At 36.5% G+C, this 17,465-nt stretch overlaps 1 protein-coding gene across 3 annotated transcripts in view; it reads right to left on the bottom strand.

Moving 5' to 3' along the window:
• Positions 1-995: 995 nt before the first annotated feature.
• The window catches only part of RTTN (rotatin), a 92,663-nt gene continuing 76,193 nt past the window's right edge, over positions 996-17,465 (bottom strand). For all 3 annotated transcript variants that reach the window (XM_076330062.1, XM_076330064.1, XM_076330061.1), the window contains exons 42-49: positions 15,032-15,126; positions 10,779-10,856; positions 9,222-9,348; positions 7,200-7,399; positions 5,032-5,299; positions 3,656-3,759; positions 3,221-3,290; positions 996-1,458 (exon numbers count right to left, since the gene is read on the bottom strand). In XM_076330062.1, coding sequence (XP_076186177.1) covers positions 1,376-1,458; positions 3,221-3,290; positions 3,656-3,759; positions 5,032-5,299; positions 7,200-7,399; positions 9,222-9,348; positions 10,779-10,856; positions 15,032-15,126 — 1,025 coding nt within the window. In that variant the 3' untranslated portion in view covers positions 996-1,375. The remainder of the gene's footprint in view (positions 1,459-3,220; positions 3,291-3,655; positions 3,760-5,031; positions 5,300-7,199; positions 7,400-9,221; positions 9,349-10,778; positions 10,857-15,031; positions 15,127-17,465) is intronic.

Raw genomic sequence — 17,465 nt, forward strand, 5'->3', positions numbered from 1 at the left:
ACACGCGCTAGTCTGAGGGGAAGAGACCCCCCCAAGCCCAGACAGCGGACGCTGACTTGCGGAGCTGTCTGCTGTCAAGTGTTCTCGAGCGTTCAGACTCTGGTGGTCTACCCTTGCTTTTTGTTTGGTGGAGGAGTGGGAGGTTAGACGATAATTACATTTCTAGTAATGATTTAATCCAGCTGCTATAAGCATCACGCTTATGTCAGCTGAATAATATCAAGTCACACATTATTTATAAGCATCGCAAAACAAACAAACAAAAAACCCATCTCCTCTGTCAGTGGAAAACACTTTCATCACCTGGTTAGGAAGAAAAGACTAATTACAGGTAGACATGGCCTTGCTACAACTCTTTTAGAGATGTTACCCAAGTTTTGCTTTCTATTTGCCCGCTTCTATCTGTCCCTGACATAAACCAAAAACTTTATGTGTTGAGGGAAATCTAAACACCCGGCTAGATATTTCAGAAGCATGTTCAGCAAAACTGTCACATGCTCAGGCATCAATGCATTTTTCTCTCAAACTCATTTAGAACAGTATACTGAAAAACTTATGACAATACTTACATAGTAGCAGTTCAAAGAAAACACAGGCCTGGATAACAGACTGTTTTTTTTCCTCAAGGAAAAGATTTGAACTGTTTATAAATTGGAAACCAACAGATTGGGTCTCAAATTTTTTCTACGATGTCGTAATGTAATGACTAAAACTGATGCACACACCTCATATCCTGAATAAAATGCTATGTTAACATAACCGTCACCTATAATATCAGCAATTGAGAGCTCTTTTTCAGTTGTTAGCATCTTAAAAAAAAAATGCAGCAGTTTGAACTGAAAACTCCTTCAAAACTAAAACACACACCTTGCTGTTCTATACTTAATAGGTATAACACACCATGACTGCCAATATTTTCAGTTCTTGGATCTAACGAGTGCACAGTGCACATCTGCAACATTACAAATTACAATCCACTGACAACAAATGCCGCCTCAGTTAAAACTCCCTTTATTAAGACCAATCCAAAACAGCAATTCTAATACTTTACAGTAACAATTTCAATGCATAATTTAAGAAAATTACTGATTTTTCACGTCCTTTTCCTCTGTACATTCCTTCTCCTGTGTACATACTTTACATAGTAGCATCATTACAATTTCCCATTGGGATTACAGTACAAATAGTTTGAACCACATTTAGTGCAATTTCTTTGGTTCAAAGTGATGAACTCCTTCCTCAAAGGCTTCATAAATTTCTTCTGTAGCATGTATGCTGCTACCACAAATCCATGAATTGGAAGTATTTTCTTTAAATTTCAGGCTCCCATTGAATAAGCTGTCCAATTTCAACAGGAGAAGTCATTTGATGGTCATTAACAATCAAGAAGCTTCACTATATTCTCCAAGCATTTTAAATAGTAGGCATGTAGCTCATTTTCTTCTGGCTGTGGAGTAGCTAAAAGGAAGAGAAAACAAGATTTGAACTTCTAGTTGATTCTTAATACAAAACGATTTTTTCAAAGATCACATCAAATGCCTTGCTAGAATTCATGCTATTTTATGATCTTAACCTCTATATTATGAGTAGCAAATCAAGTACTAATACTTTGTTGCAAAGTCTGTTTTTTTTGTTTCTGGTTTTTTGGTTTGTTTTTTTTTTTTTTTTTAAAGCTAGGTTTTTTAGCAGCTTTCCAAGTCCCCACTTAGTTGTACCAAATAAAGTGAAAACTGCCTTTTGATTATGCTATGTTACAGTGAGGTCATGACTTGTTCTTGCCAAAACTTCTCCTTGGGTAGGACAAAGTGGGAAATGAAAAATAACAATAGACATGTTGAAAAACTCCCCCACTTGTACTCAGAAGAATAATCTACCATTTTAGCTCAATTATCACTGTAAAGCGTTCAAAGCTTTAATAGGGTAGGCTAGTTGAGAACCTTAATGCAGGAAAATATAGATGACAACTTCACATGACTGTAAACCGTAACAATTACAGTTGCATAAAATCTTTCATACTCAATATTTTGATATTTAAATGTTTGTTGAATTAAAAATCAGTCTAGGACTTTATGTTCTAAAGTGGTACATAAATAAACAGGGATCACAGCTACAAGGTGCTAGCCTGTAAAAGCTGCATATTTCTACCTTGTTGATTCAACATAGTATTTTGAAAAGTCTCTTATCAGTGGTAGTTATGCTATAAAGAACAATACAAACTTATCTATTTATTAATGCACTATCAGTATATGAAATATGTCATGTTTAATGGTTGACTTAGTAAAGGATGAGTTTGAAACAACAGTTCATTGACTAAATCAATGGATTCAGGTGACAGTACAGGAAGAATTATCATGAGATGTTCTAGCAAAAATACATCTCCGTATTAGGACACTGACAAGCAGTGTTGAATGTAGGCAGAAATTTTGTGGCAATTCTGTTGTGCAAAATACTATTGGAACTCGGTATTGTAAGGCCCCCAATTGATAAACCTATTTGAGTACATCTATGGAGCAATTAAAATCAGTAGGAAAACTCATTGGCTTAAAATGAAACATTTGCATGTTTTTGCAAGATCAGAGTCTTGATGTGACTAACAACCAATAAACCCATTACTAGCTACGGAATCTCTAGCTACAGACCAGTGTTTGAACATCTTTCAAAATGAATGCTCTTGAGCTGAAGATAGCAACCTATCATATAAAAGCTATTCAAACGATAGTTACGTTCACTTACTTGAGCAAAAAACTCAAGCTTTCAGAAAGTCAGCTAATTCATGGTACAGTACTTTAAGACTGGCACAATGATCTGTTCTGATCTCTTCTCTGTGTGGCTGAACAGAGTGAGGTTGAGCACTGTTAAGCAAAGTCAATGCTAAATGAACAATTTTTCTCATCACTAAATTTAAAAATTAACACAGAAGTGTACTGTGCAAAGAAAGCATTTGGCTGCAAGCACCATCAGACCTATTCTTACAAACTAACCTTAGCAATTACCTGAGGTCTTATTTATAATTTGTTAACCAAGAGGCATTTTTCTGTATCTGTGTTTATAAGATGCCTAACCATAAAGCATAGTACTACTCATAATTTTAGAAACAAAAATATCCTTTCAAAAACTTGTAGCACAACAAAAACTGATTGTGATTATATAAACCAAAATGTATTAATGATCTACCTGATGGAAAAATACAGAATTGGCATTAGTTGGAACTAAGACTTACTTTTATTCACTGAAGAATAAGCCTCATCTATTCTTCTCCTTATTGATGGATTCTTCAAAGTCACTTTTGCCTGTAGCATATACAAACACACAAAACGGAATGACTTGACTTTCTTCCCCACATGTTCAAACTTTAACAGCAAAGTTTAGAAAATGACAATAATTCAGCAGAACATCAGACGCAGGAATTTTAGAATTAGCATATGACTGTATCATCATACAGACTGCATTTATATAAGCAGTCACAAATCACAGAGGACAAGCTGCTTCCTTACCATGTTGTTTAACCTCCTAGCCTGAGCAGCTATGTGATTAAAATTATAAAATGGAACTGCTGCTGTAAACTTTATTTTTATTTACTTAAAGGTTACTGCATTTTTTACAGCATCATAAAATTAAACATTACAATTTTTTCAAGTATTTCTCAAATACTAACCTTCTGATAGTTGTGAAGCAAAGCCCAAAGGGAAGCTGCTCCTATTCTCTGAACAGCACAACTATCACTTTCCAAACAGGCAGACAGTACTGCAACTGCTTTATCTAATGAGAAAAAATAAAAAAAACTCACCTAGAAAATATCATCAAAAGCACACAAATCTATTTACATGTCTCAGTATTTTGATGCTTGGAGTACACTTATTTCTATGCCAAGTATTGGTATGGCAGAGGAATTACAGAAACTTTATCAGATTAATTAAATTTAAATATGCTCACGAAATTGGCAAATTACATTGAAAGAAGTGTTAAAAAGAATATAGCAAAACAAAACCAAGCAATGCTAAAAAATTAAGCCATCAGTAATAAAACATGCATGTTATGTACAGCCATCAGCTATGCATAGGGACTGGGTAAGCCATGAAACTGTTTGATAACTCCCAGTAGCCACAATTAGAGCCACATCAGGACAGAAATTAAGATGTTTCTATTTTCCTTAGTACTTATTATGTAGATGATTTGTAACCAATGAGAAATATTTGCCACCCCACTGTAGGTCCCTTAATTTCCTAGCCTTGCTCTGAAGCCAGACTCAAGTTTGCTTGTTTGCTTCATAATAAAAATTCACAGATTATGTAACTGAATAATGTATGCTTAATTAAGGCAGCAAATCAGCATCTTAGGAAAAAATGAAAAGCATGGACACTATGGAAAACCTGCTGAGAACTTATAACAAAGACAGGAGCATTCTCTCTGCAATTAAACAGGGGGAAGAAACATGCCTTTTACAAAAATAAAGAGAAAAAAGTTCTGTGCATGTTGTTACATTAAATATATATGCCATGATCACAACTTTATCATTATCACAAGTGTTTTCTGCACATGACAGAACACAAAATAGTTTGTCTCAACATCCATGACTTGCAGGAGCTAATGAAGTTTTGTCCAACTGAAAGATAGGAAATTTCATGGTAGAAATATTTAAAAAAAATATTTCTAAAGTAAGTTATTTCAAACTGACACAAGGAATCCTTCAACTCCCCCCTTAAAAACTAGCTGTTTGAGAAAACTGCAAAAATCCTTTCATTCATAATGTGTTACTGTATTCAAATGATCAGTCTCTCAATAAAACGATTTTTTTTTTTTTTAAACTTTTTAGTTGCTTTTCCTTTTGCTATATATTCTTATTTTAGTTGCTTTTCTGCCAAAATATATGTTCTATAATTACTTGTATGAAAATAATTTTTATAGACATGCTTTTCTAAATAACAATATTGAGGTCTTGGTCAGTAACCCAAACTGCAATGAAAATATGGTATGCTGGAAGACACAATATTCTCAAGAGTAAAATAGCTTGTATACCCTTTAGATACGTACCATTAGCTAATATCTTTGGTTTATTAGCTGGACTAAAACATATGTTATGTAGAATGAGAAGTGCTAGATGTTGGCTGCTCTTGTGTTTGTATTTACACATTTCCACGATCTGGTCTAAAAAACCATTTATCTTCATGATCATCTGCTGTCCGTCTTCCCCAAAAGATATGTTCAGTAGCAGCTTTAGCCAAAGAGTAGACACATTGCCAGGATTTTTATGACTTCCTTTTGGTAATGAAAGAGACAGAAAGTTCTGCAGGAAATTACTCTGTCAGAAGGAAGAAAAAGTATGTTAGAATTTAGAGTATTCCATGTTTTCTTCACTGCTGTTTGACCTTCCAATCTGCATACTTGACCAAAAACTAGCACTCATGTTCCATTTATATATTTCAGGGAATCCATTATTAATCAAGGATTTTTAAAAGAGTTACATATGAAAAAGAATCTGCATCTTGGTTAAAAAGTTAATATAGTAAAATACATTTTCTTCTGTAATAATTTATGCAGTGTAGATACATAAAAGTTGACCCAACACAATGTATTTCTTTAAAGAAATAATTCCCACCACTACCTAAGCTTTTTGCTTTGCACTTAGCGTTTCTGCCGAAAAATAAGCTAGAAGCAATTTAACTGAATCAATGCACTACTTACCTAATGTATTCTTGACTCCTTATTTATTATTGCTTGCGTTAAATGTTTAGCTATGTTAAAGGTGCCGTAGAATCACAGAATATCTCAAGTTGGAAGGGACCCATAAGGATCTATAGTAGCGCCCCCCTTCACTGACAGCCATAGTCACGTCCTCTATTTTTGTAAGCTTTGAAGAAAAAGATCTGTCTGTTGATATGGCATACACTACCGCTTCCCAACCTCAGGGTCTGCCTCCACTTTAAAGAGATTCTGAGCAGGGCAAAATCTATTCCCCTGTTGCAAAAGGGAGATGTTCTAACATAACATTCCTATGATGAAAAAAGTCCTTGACTAAACATTCCCAACCTCACTGACCCTCGACAACACAGGGGCATCTGGTTGAAAGCAAACAATCCAGCATACAAACTCATTGTGGTTTTCTGCACGTGAATATAATACTGGTAATTTAATTGTCACAGATGGAATTAGTAATTCAGCATTGCGTACACTTATAAAAGCAGAGCTCAGAAGAGAGAATGAGGACTATCACACTAGAGTGAAACTCTGAAGACAGCAGAAGCCAAAACAATCCACAGAACAGAACAGCTACCATAGAAAAGATCTCAAACTCTTTGTTTCTATCAAAAAGTTTGAGTATCAGCAATTTTGTAACTGTACGATCAGATTTCACATAATTAGCACCACAAAAAGATCATATTTCCCCCTGCCTTTTCTAACAGGTAATTAGGTCCAAGCACAGAACATTGTTAATGTAAATTGAAAGAAATTGTTGTAATTAAACTACTATAAAAGATGCTAAAAACAAACACACTTTTTATAATTTCTGTTGTGTTAGCTAGTTTTATCAAGTCACCACTATAGCTGATCTTCCACATGGTTTGACTTCTTGTCTCAAAGTGTTGAATTTATTTAAATGATCAAAGTTAAATTCAAAAGAAACAGATTTTTAGATGAACATTTGATAAAATAGAGTAAGGATCATTCAATATACAAATTAAAAAGGGAAGAGACAGTACTTACATTTATATAATAAGAATAGATTTCTACCTAACAGCCAATGTTAGGTAGAACATGTAGGAAATCTTCTCTAAAACTACAATTTTCATAAAGATTATGTTTCACACAGTACACCTAATGATTTATACAATGTTTAATTTCTTGTTTACTCACAAGTAGTTTGTTCTACTGTGTGCTCACTTTCATGATCCACTAGTGATTGCTATCAATATATATGGGTATTAAAAATTTTACACCCCACTGAAACTGAGAGGTTATAAAAAGCTTTAGCAAAAATTGTGTAGTTCCATATGTTGTTTCTGTCCAGACTATGAATATGACCAAATTACACGCTGCACTTAGGGAACAGTAACACAACTAACTGAGAAGACACAAGGGTTTTGACTCCTGCAGAAGCATCTCTATATGATCACAGGATACTCCATATTGAAATATGAGGGTTTATTAAAAAGGAAAATGCATCCATCACATTGCTAAAATCAAGACTGTTTTTTACTTACCTTCTGAATAATACCTTTACAGTCATGAGACAGAGCAAGGTTAGAAAGAAGACAAAAGACAGCCTGCTGAATTGGGCTGTTATCGTTTGACACTTGGGAAGCCAATTTCAAGATGTTATGCATTAATGAATTGCCAGCTGCACTTCGTGCAGACAGAAGTGATGATTGTCCACCGCTGGCCCAACAAAGTGAAGCACAACCTTAGAGAAATGAAACATTTATCATATGAGAAATGCACATATACATTAATTAAAAAAAAAAAAATCTATAGAAAGAGCAGTCTAACGGCTCAAAGATTGAGATAGGACTTCTGAAAGTTTTTTTTTTTTTTTCTTTGAACCACGGTGAAGTCAATGGGGCATGCTTTGAATAGAAACGTGCCTGAATGTGACAGTTTACTGGAATAGGCATCTAGTTTACTGGAATAGGTGTCTACTGTCCTAATGTTCTAGAACCTAAGAGGCAATTCTGCTGTTAAAGAGAAGCCATTGCTCTGTCTCAGAAAGTCTCCTTAAAAACCAGAACATTGTATCTAAGGCATTATACAATTATTTGGCATCAGAATCTCAAGGGACCCTCTGAAACTGGTTCAGAAAAAAAGGTCTCTATACATCTGAAAGGTTTAACAAGTTCCTTAAAATATTTTTCTGAGAAATAAAAGCGCTGTCTGCATCTGTCATCACCTTGTGCCACAGTAGCATGCAAAATCCTACGCTACAGAGCTACAAGCTCAAATTAATACAGCGGCAGGGAACAACTAAGTTACCAACATGATGTTTGTGCACAAATATGCATATACAACTTTTTATTTAGTGGCATTTGCCATCTGCAACAACGGTTAACTTCTTACAAGGCAAAAGTAAATAAAAGTGAGACAGTTTTTAACTGTTACAGACATCTATATGCATTTCTTTGTCTGACTACACTAAGGGGAAGTGGTTAACCAGTTCAGAGTAAGTAAGTCTGGGCAACCTCATAAGCCAACTATTCTGAACAGAAAGAAAAAAAATATGATTAATCTAAAACCACTTGCCCTTATTAGCAAGGAAAATAAAAATGCAGCCTAGAGTCACTCAGAGTTAAGGAACAAGAAAGACCATCAGAACTTCAGCTTGATTTCCAGTACATCACAGGACATAACATTTTAATTTTATATCCTGTGATTGACTAATACATATTTGACCTTTATTCAGTCCATATTAAAAAAAGTCTTTATGACAAAAAGCATCACAAGCTCATTTAAGGTCTGGAGACATTAACTTAAAAAGAGGGTAAAAAAAGCTCAGAGACTGTTCAGTTAATATGTTTTAACCATGCTAACTCTTTTATGGTATCTTAACAGGGAGAAATCAACAGATACTTATATGTCTCTTCAACCCACTAGCAAATCATTATCTGAGTCAATAACCAGGATACAGAATGAGACAAATGTGTACTAGAAAAAAAAGAACAGGCTTCTAGTAGTGGGGATAATTACTCATCAATGGAAATAAAGGGTTTCCTCAAATGAAGAAGAGAATCCTTATGAAGAATATACAAATACAAGCTACTGAGCCCAATGCATAAATAAATGGCAGAAATTTAATACAGAATTAAATTAGATTACTGAGTATTTCAAAACCAGAATGTTCTCAATAAGGGCTGAAGTACAAACTGTATAAAGTACTGATACACCGTTGCCTGTGAGAGAATTCTTAGAGTGGTATTTTAGTATTTCTACAGTATACTGTTCAGTTTGGCAGGACTTTCAGTGTAACCTTCAAACACAATGGTTTGAATTAAATGCTATTTAATCTTTTAATACAATTGTACTCTTGCTAAATCCAACAGACTGAAACAGGATCTGAACAAAAGTCTTGAATGTATTAAAATCAAAACTCTTGATAGACTTTGATGGACCAGTGCTTTTATACTTTTCTCTTATGGTAGTAATAAACATTCTTTTCCCTTTATTATGCTTTTCTGTCTTAATTATTTGTGTTAAATATTTTGATGTATTACATCATAGAGTTACTCTCATACCTGCAGGATAGTTTGCAGTGTAGACACAAAGCAAGTGAAGAGCTATTTGCATTGAGGAGTCGTCTATTAAAAACCATGGCCATAGCGAATGCAGAACAGGAACAAGATGAGCGTTGAGTGCTGCCATCTACAAGAACATGAAGAAGAATTTAAACTACTATACTATTAAATACTTTCAAAATGAAGTATAAATAGAGTGAGAAAAGCATATTTTTATCTTATTGTGTCCTGTTAGTTTGCTTTAAAAGATTGTACGGAGAGAACTGACACCCTCATTTCAACACTAATGAAATTAACTCTATCCCACTCAAAAGCAGCACACGTTTTAATTACTAAGAGACATGCAAACAAAGGTAAAGACTTATTCATTCCAACTGTGATTGTTCAAGAGCTCCATATTCTAAAGTTGTATTCTACTCCAACTGAACTAATTATTGGAACTCAAAAAGCATGGAAATAAAGAGTGCAGTTCTACAGAGCAAATGATAGAAAACTTCAGTTATCGACAGCAACTTCCTTCTCTCCTCCAAGCAATTGTCTCTGCAGACCCCTGATCAAAACAAGAAAAATATTTGAAATCTGAGATTATGGCACAAGCAAGTTATGGGGACCTTAGGGATAACCAGATGGCTTATTCAGGCCCATAATTTACGTGGTGTTCTGTATACAAAAAGGATGCTAACACATGCCCTCAGTAGGGGTACTTCTGGAAGGTCTGGAAATCTTGTGGTTCCACCAATGCATCTGCTGTAAGTAGCACAATTTGATTCACAATGCCAAGACAAATTAAACTGTGAAAGAGAAAAATGGAAATACATGCGTGAAAGGTATCAGCAATAAGAAAGAGGAAGAGTAGTCATCAGAAAGAAGAATACAGAAAGAATGAAAAAAAGCAATGTAGTATTTTCCCCATGGAAAAAAAAACAGGTAGGCAGAAGAACTGAGGTAGAAAAGAAATTGAAAAGCACAGAGAAAAAAGACAAAGAATGTGAAATGAAAAGAAGAAATTCAAAACAAGATTCTGAGAAAGAAAAATGATGAAAAGAAACCCCAAGATGAAAACAAAATTGTGCCTTGCAGGATTAGTGTAATTTAACACAGACAAAGAAAAGTAAGTGGCAAATCATTATTCAGGTTTTTTTTGTCTTTCAGAAAGGGAAAGGGAAAAAGGAGAGGAAACCGCTTTCCAAGATGCTTAGTGTACCTCTTACGCGCCTTTCTTGTGGCCCCACACTTTTCTCCACACCCATTTTTCACATTATATGCTTTGAAAATTGGAATTATTGATTTAAGCAAAGCAGAAGTGGGTATAAAGGATGATAGCCATCTGAAATCTTTGGAAGATGATGTTTCAATACAAACATTGATATGTTCATCCTAATGCATGTACGAAATATTCTTAGGAGGTGGGAATCATAATGAAATTTGAAGTGTTTCTTGCCATTAATATCAAGCTTAAATTGAGCCAGCGTGAAAATAATTTCAAAGTAGAAAAAAAAAATTATCTTCATTCACTAACTGAATGTGCTTACATTATTTCAGTACAAGAATACTTACTTTGCATTCTTCATTTTGAAAGAGGCAGTTTCTGAGGAGCTGCATAGAACACCTTAACTGCTTGATAAGGTTATCCTCCTATCCAGAGAAAAATATTTGAAGATCATCAACAAGACCAGAAGGAATTTTGTACAAGCAGGAAAGAGATTTCAAAAGGAGAGGTACAAATCTAAGGCATCAACATGTGGGTCACATCTCTTCAGCAGAGTTTCCTTCTGATCTCAGGTAGGATTCATCTCAGTTAGCTTTAAAGTCATTCATAACAAGTTACTTGGAGTCATCCTCATCTCTCTTTATAACCCACAGATACTATTTCTAGGGGCACTGATCTGGCCAAATGCAGAGATCTGTAATGTAGAGCTCCATTTCTCTTACGACTAATGAAGAATGGGTGGGAACATGTTCTGGGTATTTGTTCCATCCTAAAGCAGACATCTAAAACAGACATCATCAAAGTCAAATGAATGACTCCCTAGAAGCACTTATTTTCCTTCCTTGGATAAAAACAAGGATAAACTAGCTGTGTCTTGCAGATCTCTACATTTGGTCAGACCAATCCATCCTTATATTCCCAGTGTCTTAGTTCCCTATCCTTAATAACGGAGATAGTTTCCAACCTGATAAGAATATTACAAAGATAAATATAGACCTCTGGACAGTGAGGTACTATACTGAGATTCAAGTATACAAGTAAACAAACAAACAAACAAACGAACAAAAAAAATCTATCTTCATGATAGTGCTGTGACACTGAAAGGCTAATGATGGCTGACCTAACTTCTATAAGGTTGACATACTAAACCACTTCTGAAAGATGATCAAATTCCAATAAGCTTGTTCACCACAGGAGACTATTTTTATCAAGCATAAAGGAACAAAAATGTAAAATAGGATTCATGCTTAAATCTCAGACAAGGTGAAGCAACAATGCTTGCTTATAAATCATATCATGTACAGTTGATGACATTTAGAGATGAAGTAAAAGTATCTCAAAAAAGTTAATTAAAGTCAGATGTAGTAGATGAAAAAGAAACATACAAGTCATCATTACAAATGCATTTTATGACTGGTTTCTCTCATTTTTAGCTAAATAAAATACTAACTCTAAGATGTTCCTTCAAGAACTTCTATATGTATTAATTTATTTAATAAATACAAGGAGCACTAAATCCTATAAAATGCCACAAGCTACAACTTATACTTAATATGTAAACTTCTAGGAGGTTGAAAGAGTTGTAGATTGTGTTGATGGCACTGTTTGTATTTATTTATTTTAGGATATCTTGATTTTTACTAAGATCCTATTTTGAGGGGGTTTTTTTGAAAGCTTGCCTATTTGTAAATACTTTTCACACCCTTGCTTAGCATCACAGTAATTATTGTGAAATAAAAGGAATATCAGGTAAAATACTTCATTCTCAGGGCAACTGAAGCTAGGTCAAACACATTTTTCCCAACAGTTAAAAGAAAAGAAAGAAAAAGAAATGAAGCTCTGATAACTTCACTTTGAGAGCTGTGCCTCGAAGTGGGTTGAGGGGCAGTCTTGTGAATGATCAGCTAAATCTGACTATGAAAGCAATGCCTCACCTTCCCTCATGTGAAACTAGACTGCTTTCGTTATGCACCACTGTCGCGGTTTAACCTCAGTCAGCAACTGAGCACCACGCAGCCGCTCACTCACTCCCCCCCTCCCCCGGTGCGATGGGGGAAAGAATTGGAAGAACACAAGTGAGAAAAAGTCGTGGGTTGAGATAAAAACAGTTTAATAATTGAAATAAAATAAAATAAAATAAAATAAAATAATAATAATAATAATACACAAAGCAAGTGATGCATAGTACAATTGCTCACCACCTGCCGACCGATGCCCAGCCAGTCCCCAAGCAGTGGCCCCCCCGGCCAGCTTTCCCCAGTTTATGCACTGAGCATGACGTCACATGGTATGGAATGTCCCTGGGGCCAGTTTGGGTCAGCTGTCCTGGCTGTGCCCCCTCCCAGCTTCTTGTGCACCTCCAGCCTTCTCAGTCGGTAGAGCATGGGAAACTAAGAAGTCTTTGGCTAGTGTAAGCACTACCTAGCAACAACTAAAACGTCAGTGTGTTATCAACTTTGTTCTGGTCCTAAATCCAAAACACAGCACTGTACCAGCTACTAGGAAGGAAATTAACTCTATCCCTGCCGAAACCAGGACAACCACATATTGATGAACAGCACGCTTACATATGATGTAGCAACCTACAGTCCCAGCTCACCAGGGAAATCTGCCACAAAGTCTTTTGCAAATCTCTTTCAAAGAATTCTTAATTAAACACAAACAGTCTTTCTGACCTTTCTCAGAGGCTCCTTTCCTTCAATTTCTTTCAAGTTTTAAATTCCTTCTACATTTAGCAGAGGAGCAAATGTCCCCAGCTTCTCCCTTCACAACCCAAGAAATATAAAGAACCAGCTGACTTCAACCTTACTGGACATATCCAGGGCAGGACACCTTTCAGCCTCCACCCCTTGAAGAAGGGATAATGAATGTGTTTAGGAGATCTCAGGAAAAAATATTGTAGCCTTCAAATGTCAGGGTCAAACTCTAATTCTTTTAAGAGCTCATTGTTATAAAACACCAGTTCCACACTCTCACAAATCAAGGCTAATGTCTGTTTGTGCCAACGCCTCAGAGAAAAATACTATCTAGCTCAAACAATACAGAAATATCCTGCAGGAAGATGTTTTCCGCAATTTCTGCTTTATGTGGGAGTGGACAAGATATCAAACTTGACAGCAGAGGTTATCGTCTGTATTTTAATAATTCTCTTAGATGAAAGTGGTAGAAAGCAAGCAGATTGCAACAAAAATCTTATGAAACTGTTGTATGATGGTAAGAAATAATCTATGTCTAGATGTGGTAAGGAAGAGCTGGGTGATGTGAATCTGGAACAACTGGAAGGGAGGTTAAAAAAAAAAAGGCTAAACAAAGAAATTGTGAATGGAGAGAAGAAACTGGGAGTACAGGCAGTGGAAGGAGTGCAAGTATGAGGTAAAAAAAACTCTGACAAGAAATTAAAGCCAGGGACAATTGAGTCTAATGACAAGAGACCGAGACATCCAGACCAAGTATGCAGGAGGACAGAAAAATAATTAGAATTGGAAGACACATAATATGAGAAGGTAAAGAATAAAAAAACCTATGACTTACATGCACAAGCAGACTGGAACTAGTTTTGGGGTGGGACGGAGGCTGACTAGTACAGGAACAGAAAAAAACAAAATGGCTAGCACTGGTTGAAAGACACTGAGAAAGAAACCTGAGAAACAGAAAAATTATTATTGTGGAAACAAGATAGGAAAAATCGCTGGATTGTGTAGGACCATGAAGTCAAGGCTGAAAGTCCAACTATGTCTGAAAATAATACAGTACTCTTAGATATTGTTGTAGGCTAAATAAATACCACAAAATGCAAGCACTGACAGGTGACAAATGGATGAACGTGTATGTGTGTGAATGTCTGAAACTGAACTTTTAAACTCTCAATCAGAAGCCTGCTAGTTGCTGGCTTCAACCAGAATGGGCTAGTTGCTAATTCTGATAACCTGGACTAAAAGTGGGCAGTCCTGAATCCTCCAATTAATGAAAAGACATGAGACAGAACCACTAATTCAGAGGCTGATCATGTGTTGTACTTCGCACATAGACTATTTAGATTAGGTAAACAGGAGCTTAGAGGTCTGGAAAGAAAAGCTGGTGGCAAAAAGAAGGATTCCTGAAAAGAAATGGTCTCTGAAAGAAAGAAATGGGCCCAAAAAAAAGAATGTGAAGACCCTGGCTGGAGGAACAATCCTGCAAGTGGGAGAAGGTCCTGGATACCAGAGAGATGCATGGAGACAAACACCAGCGCATGCCCAGGGGCTTTGGCCAGTAACATCCAAGACCGGTAACTGAGCAGCTGCAAAGCACAAACTGATGTGATTTTTCTGCCTGACTTTCCTGAACCAGCAGTCATCTCCATGTTGGAAAAGGAAGTTGAGACCTAGTGAACATAATTCTGGGTGGAAGAGTGAGTGTGTGAGATAATCAAGTTGGTAAAAGCTCTAAAATCATTGAAACTTAAAGAAGTTCCAGTATCCAGATCCACTACAAGTTGTCATTTACTCTGTCTCACCCATTACAAATACCAACAATATCTACCTCAAGAAAATAAACCAAAACAAACAAAAAAGAGCTGGGAAGTGCCTTATCATATCAGTCTTTTGGTTTTTATAATTACCTTTTTTTTCTGTGCTTTCCCAGGCTTTAGGGAATCCAAATTCAGCTGTGCATGAATATGTTTCATGTTTTCTATACAGCTGTCTATCAGGTCAACTGGAAGACAAAATATATTAACATTCAGAAGTTCATTCACAATCAGAAATACTTTATGAAACAAAATATCTTTCTTGCAATGATCTTGGAATATGTTTCATGTTTTCTATACAGCTGTCTATCAGGTCAACTGGAAGACAAAATATATTAACATTCAGAAGTTCATTCACAATCAGAAATACTTTATGAAACAAAATATCTTTCTTGCAATGATCTTGATTACTGTTACCCTCCTGAACTGAGATTTAAGGATTCAGATCTCCAAATTCTGTGAGTTCATAATATATTATCTTCTTGATATCAGGATGTAACTAACAGTCTCCGAGATGGAGTGCGTCTAGTTGAATGATCTCAAGAAGCAAGAATACATTTGAGTCCTCTTGCAAGAGAGTCCTGTGAGAGGAATGCCCAAAGGAAGGGCTGATAAGATGGAGAGGGGAGGATGATTTGGAAGGAAGAAGATAGCAACTCATAATTCTTCAGGATATCTTCAATGACACTGCCTAGAAGGCTGAAGCTTCAAGAGGTTAGGGCATGCATTTATCTTACCCAACTCTTCCCTAACAGCAACAGATTTGCTGCATCTGAGGTGAGACAAATGAAAGCAAGTGTTCAGGTGACTCAAAATGCAAAATGTTGTTAGGCTCTTTTCTTGGGATCTAGAGTCTTTAATTTATTACAAGATCATAGGCTCATGGGATAATTCAAGTTGGAAGAGATGGCCTCCAGAGGTCATATAGTCCAAACTCCTGCTCAAAGCAGAGTCAGCTATAAGATCAGGCAAGGTTTACCTGTAGCCTTATCCAGTTGGGTCTTGAAAATGGCCAAGACAGAGACTGCACAGTATGTCTAGCCACTGCTTGACTGCCTTCAAAGGGGAAACGTTTCTTTATGGCCAGTCTGACTCTCACGTTTCAATTTATGCCCATTCTCTCTCATCCCCCTACACCATGCACTGCTGTGAAAAAGCTGGCTCTGTCTTCTTCAAAACCTCATAGGTATGAGAAGGCTGCTATTAGGTCCTCTCTAAACCTTCTTTTCTCCAGGTTGAAGAAGGCCAGTTCCCTCAGCCTCTCCTCTAAGGACGGGCGGACACAACCACCTTGGTGGCCCTCTGCTGAACTTGCAGTTTGTTGATGTCTTTCTTGTACTGGGCCAAAACTGGATGCATTATTCTAGATTTGCTCTAACAAGTGCTAAGTAGAGGAAAGATAATCCTTTCCCCTCGATCCACTGGCTGTCTTCCCGTTAATACAGCCCAGGATGCTGTTAGTCTACTCACATTCAGCTTGCTGGCTACCAAGACCTCAAGGTCCTTTTCAGCTCCCCAGTCAGCCTGTACTACTGTAAGGGGTTGTTCCTTTCCAGGTGCAGGACTTTGCATTTGTATCTTAAAAAGTAGTCCTTAAGAGCTGAACAGGTGATGTTAGAGCTACAGGTATCTTCAGGACATTGATTTGAATGTCAGAACTCCTCTTCTCTAAGATTTGTGTTGCATCACAGCAAGGATGACTTGAAGGCTGCTCTAGCACGGAACATGATGCACTTCATGCACTGATAGTGCCTTCACAGGAAGTCAGGTCTTAGATGATCTAGTGGGTCATCAACAGAAGAACAACCCTGATTGAAGCAAGGGCTGAGTAGAGCACCAATACACTGGGAAAGAGAAGAAAGTAGGTATATAGCATAGGATTTGAAGTTTGGAGTTTTCTGCCACTATGGGGGTCAGACATTGAGCAGACATATTTAGGCTACCTATTTCAGTGTAGTGCAGGTTTAAAGGACTGAACAAACCAACAGAGAGATGCAAGTAATAAGAAAGCACCTAAGACAAAGTGCACTTGGGCCGAGCAGCAGGTATTAAATGCATGATACATGAGAAATGCAAATTAACCAGTCTCCCCTGTGCTCTAGTGGGCACAAAAAAACTTTGATTAGAGGTTTTTTACTTTTGTTTTACTACTGTAAAGTAAAAACCTTAGGCATGAAAGATGTTGCATTGCAAGGGGAGAAGGTCCTACTTAAACTGTAAAATGGGAAGAAAGAAACAAAGAGGCAGAGAAGAACAAAGCTGAGAAAAAGAAGTCTCTTCTTGCCTAGGTACAGCCAGAACTGAGAACACAGGGCATACTTTCACCTACAAACCTATACTGGCATAGGGTGAAACAAGAAATGGAAGATACTGCCAGTGCAAAATCTCCAGTTTTGAACAGATGAATATGCCACTAGCAGTAAAAGCTCACAGGTCTCTTCTCACTCTTAACACAGAGCTGTGATTTCACCACAAATTTTTAGACTGGCTACAATATAATATTTTATCTGTAGCTGAAAACTTTAAT

The sequence above is a fragment of the Aptenodytes patagonicus genome, chromosome 2 (assembly GCF_965638725.1).
Source record: "Aptenodytes patagonicus chromosome 2, bAptPat1.pri.cur, whole genome shotgun sequence".
Classification (NCBI taxonomy): domain Eukaryota; kingdom Metazoa; phylum Chordata; class Aves; order Sphenisciformes; family Spheniscidae; genus Aptenodytes; species Aptenodytes patagonicus.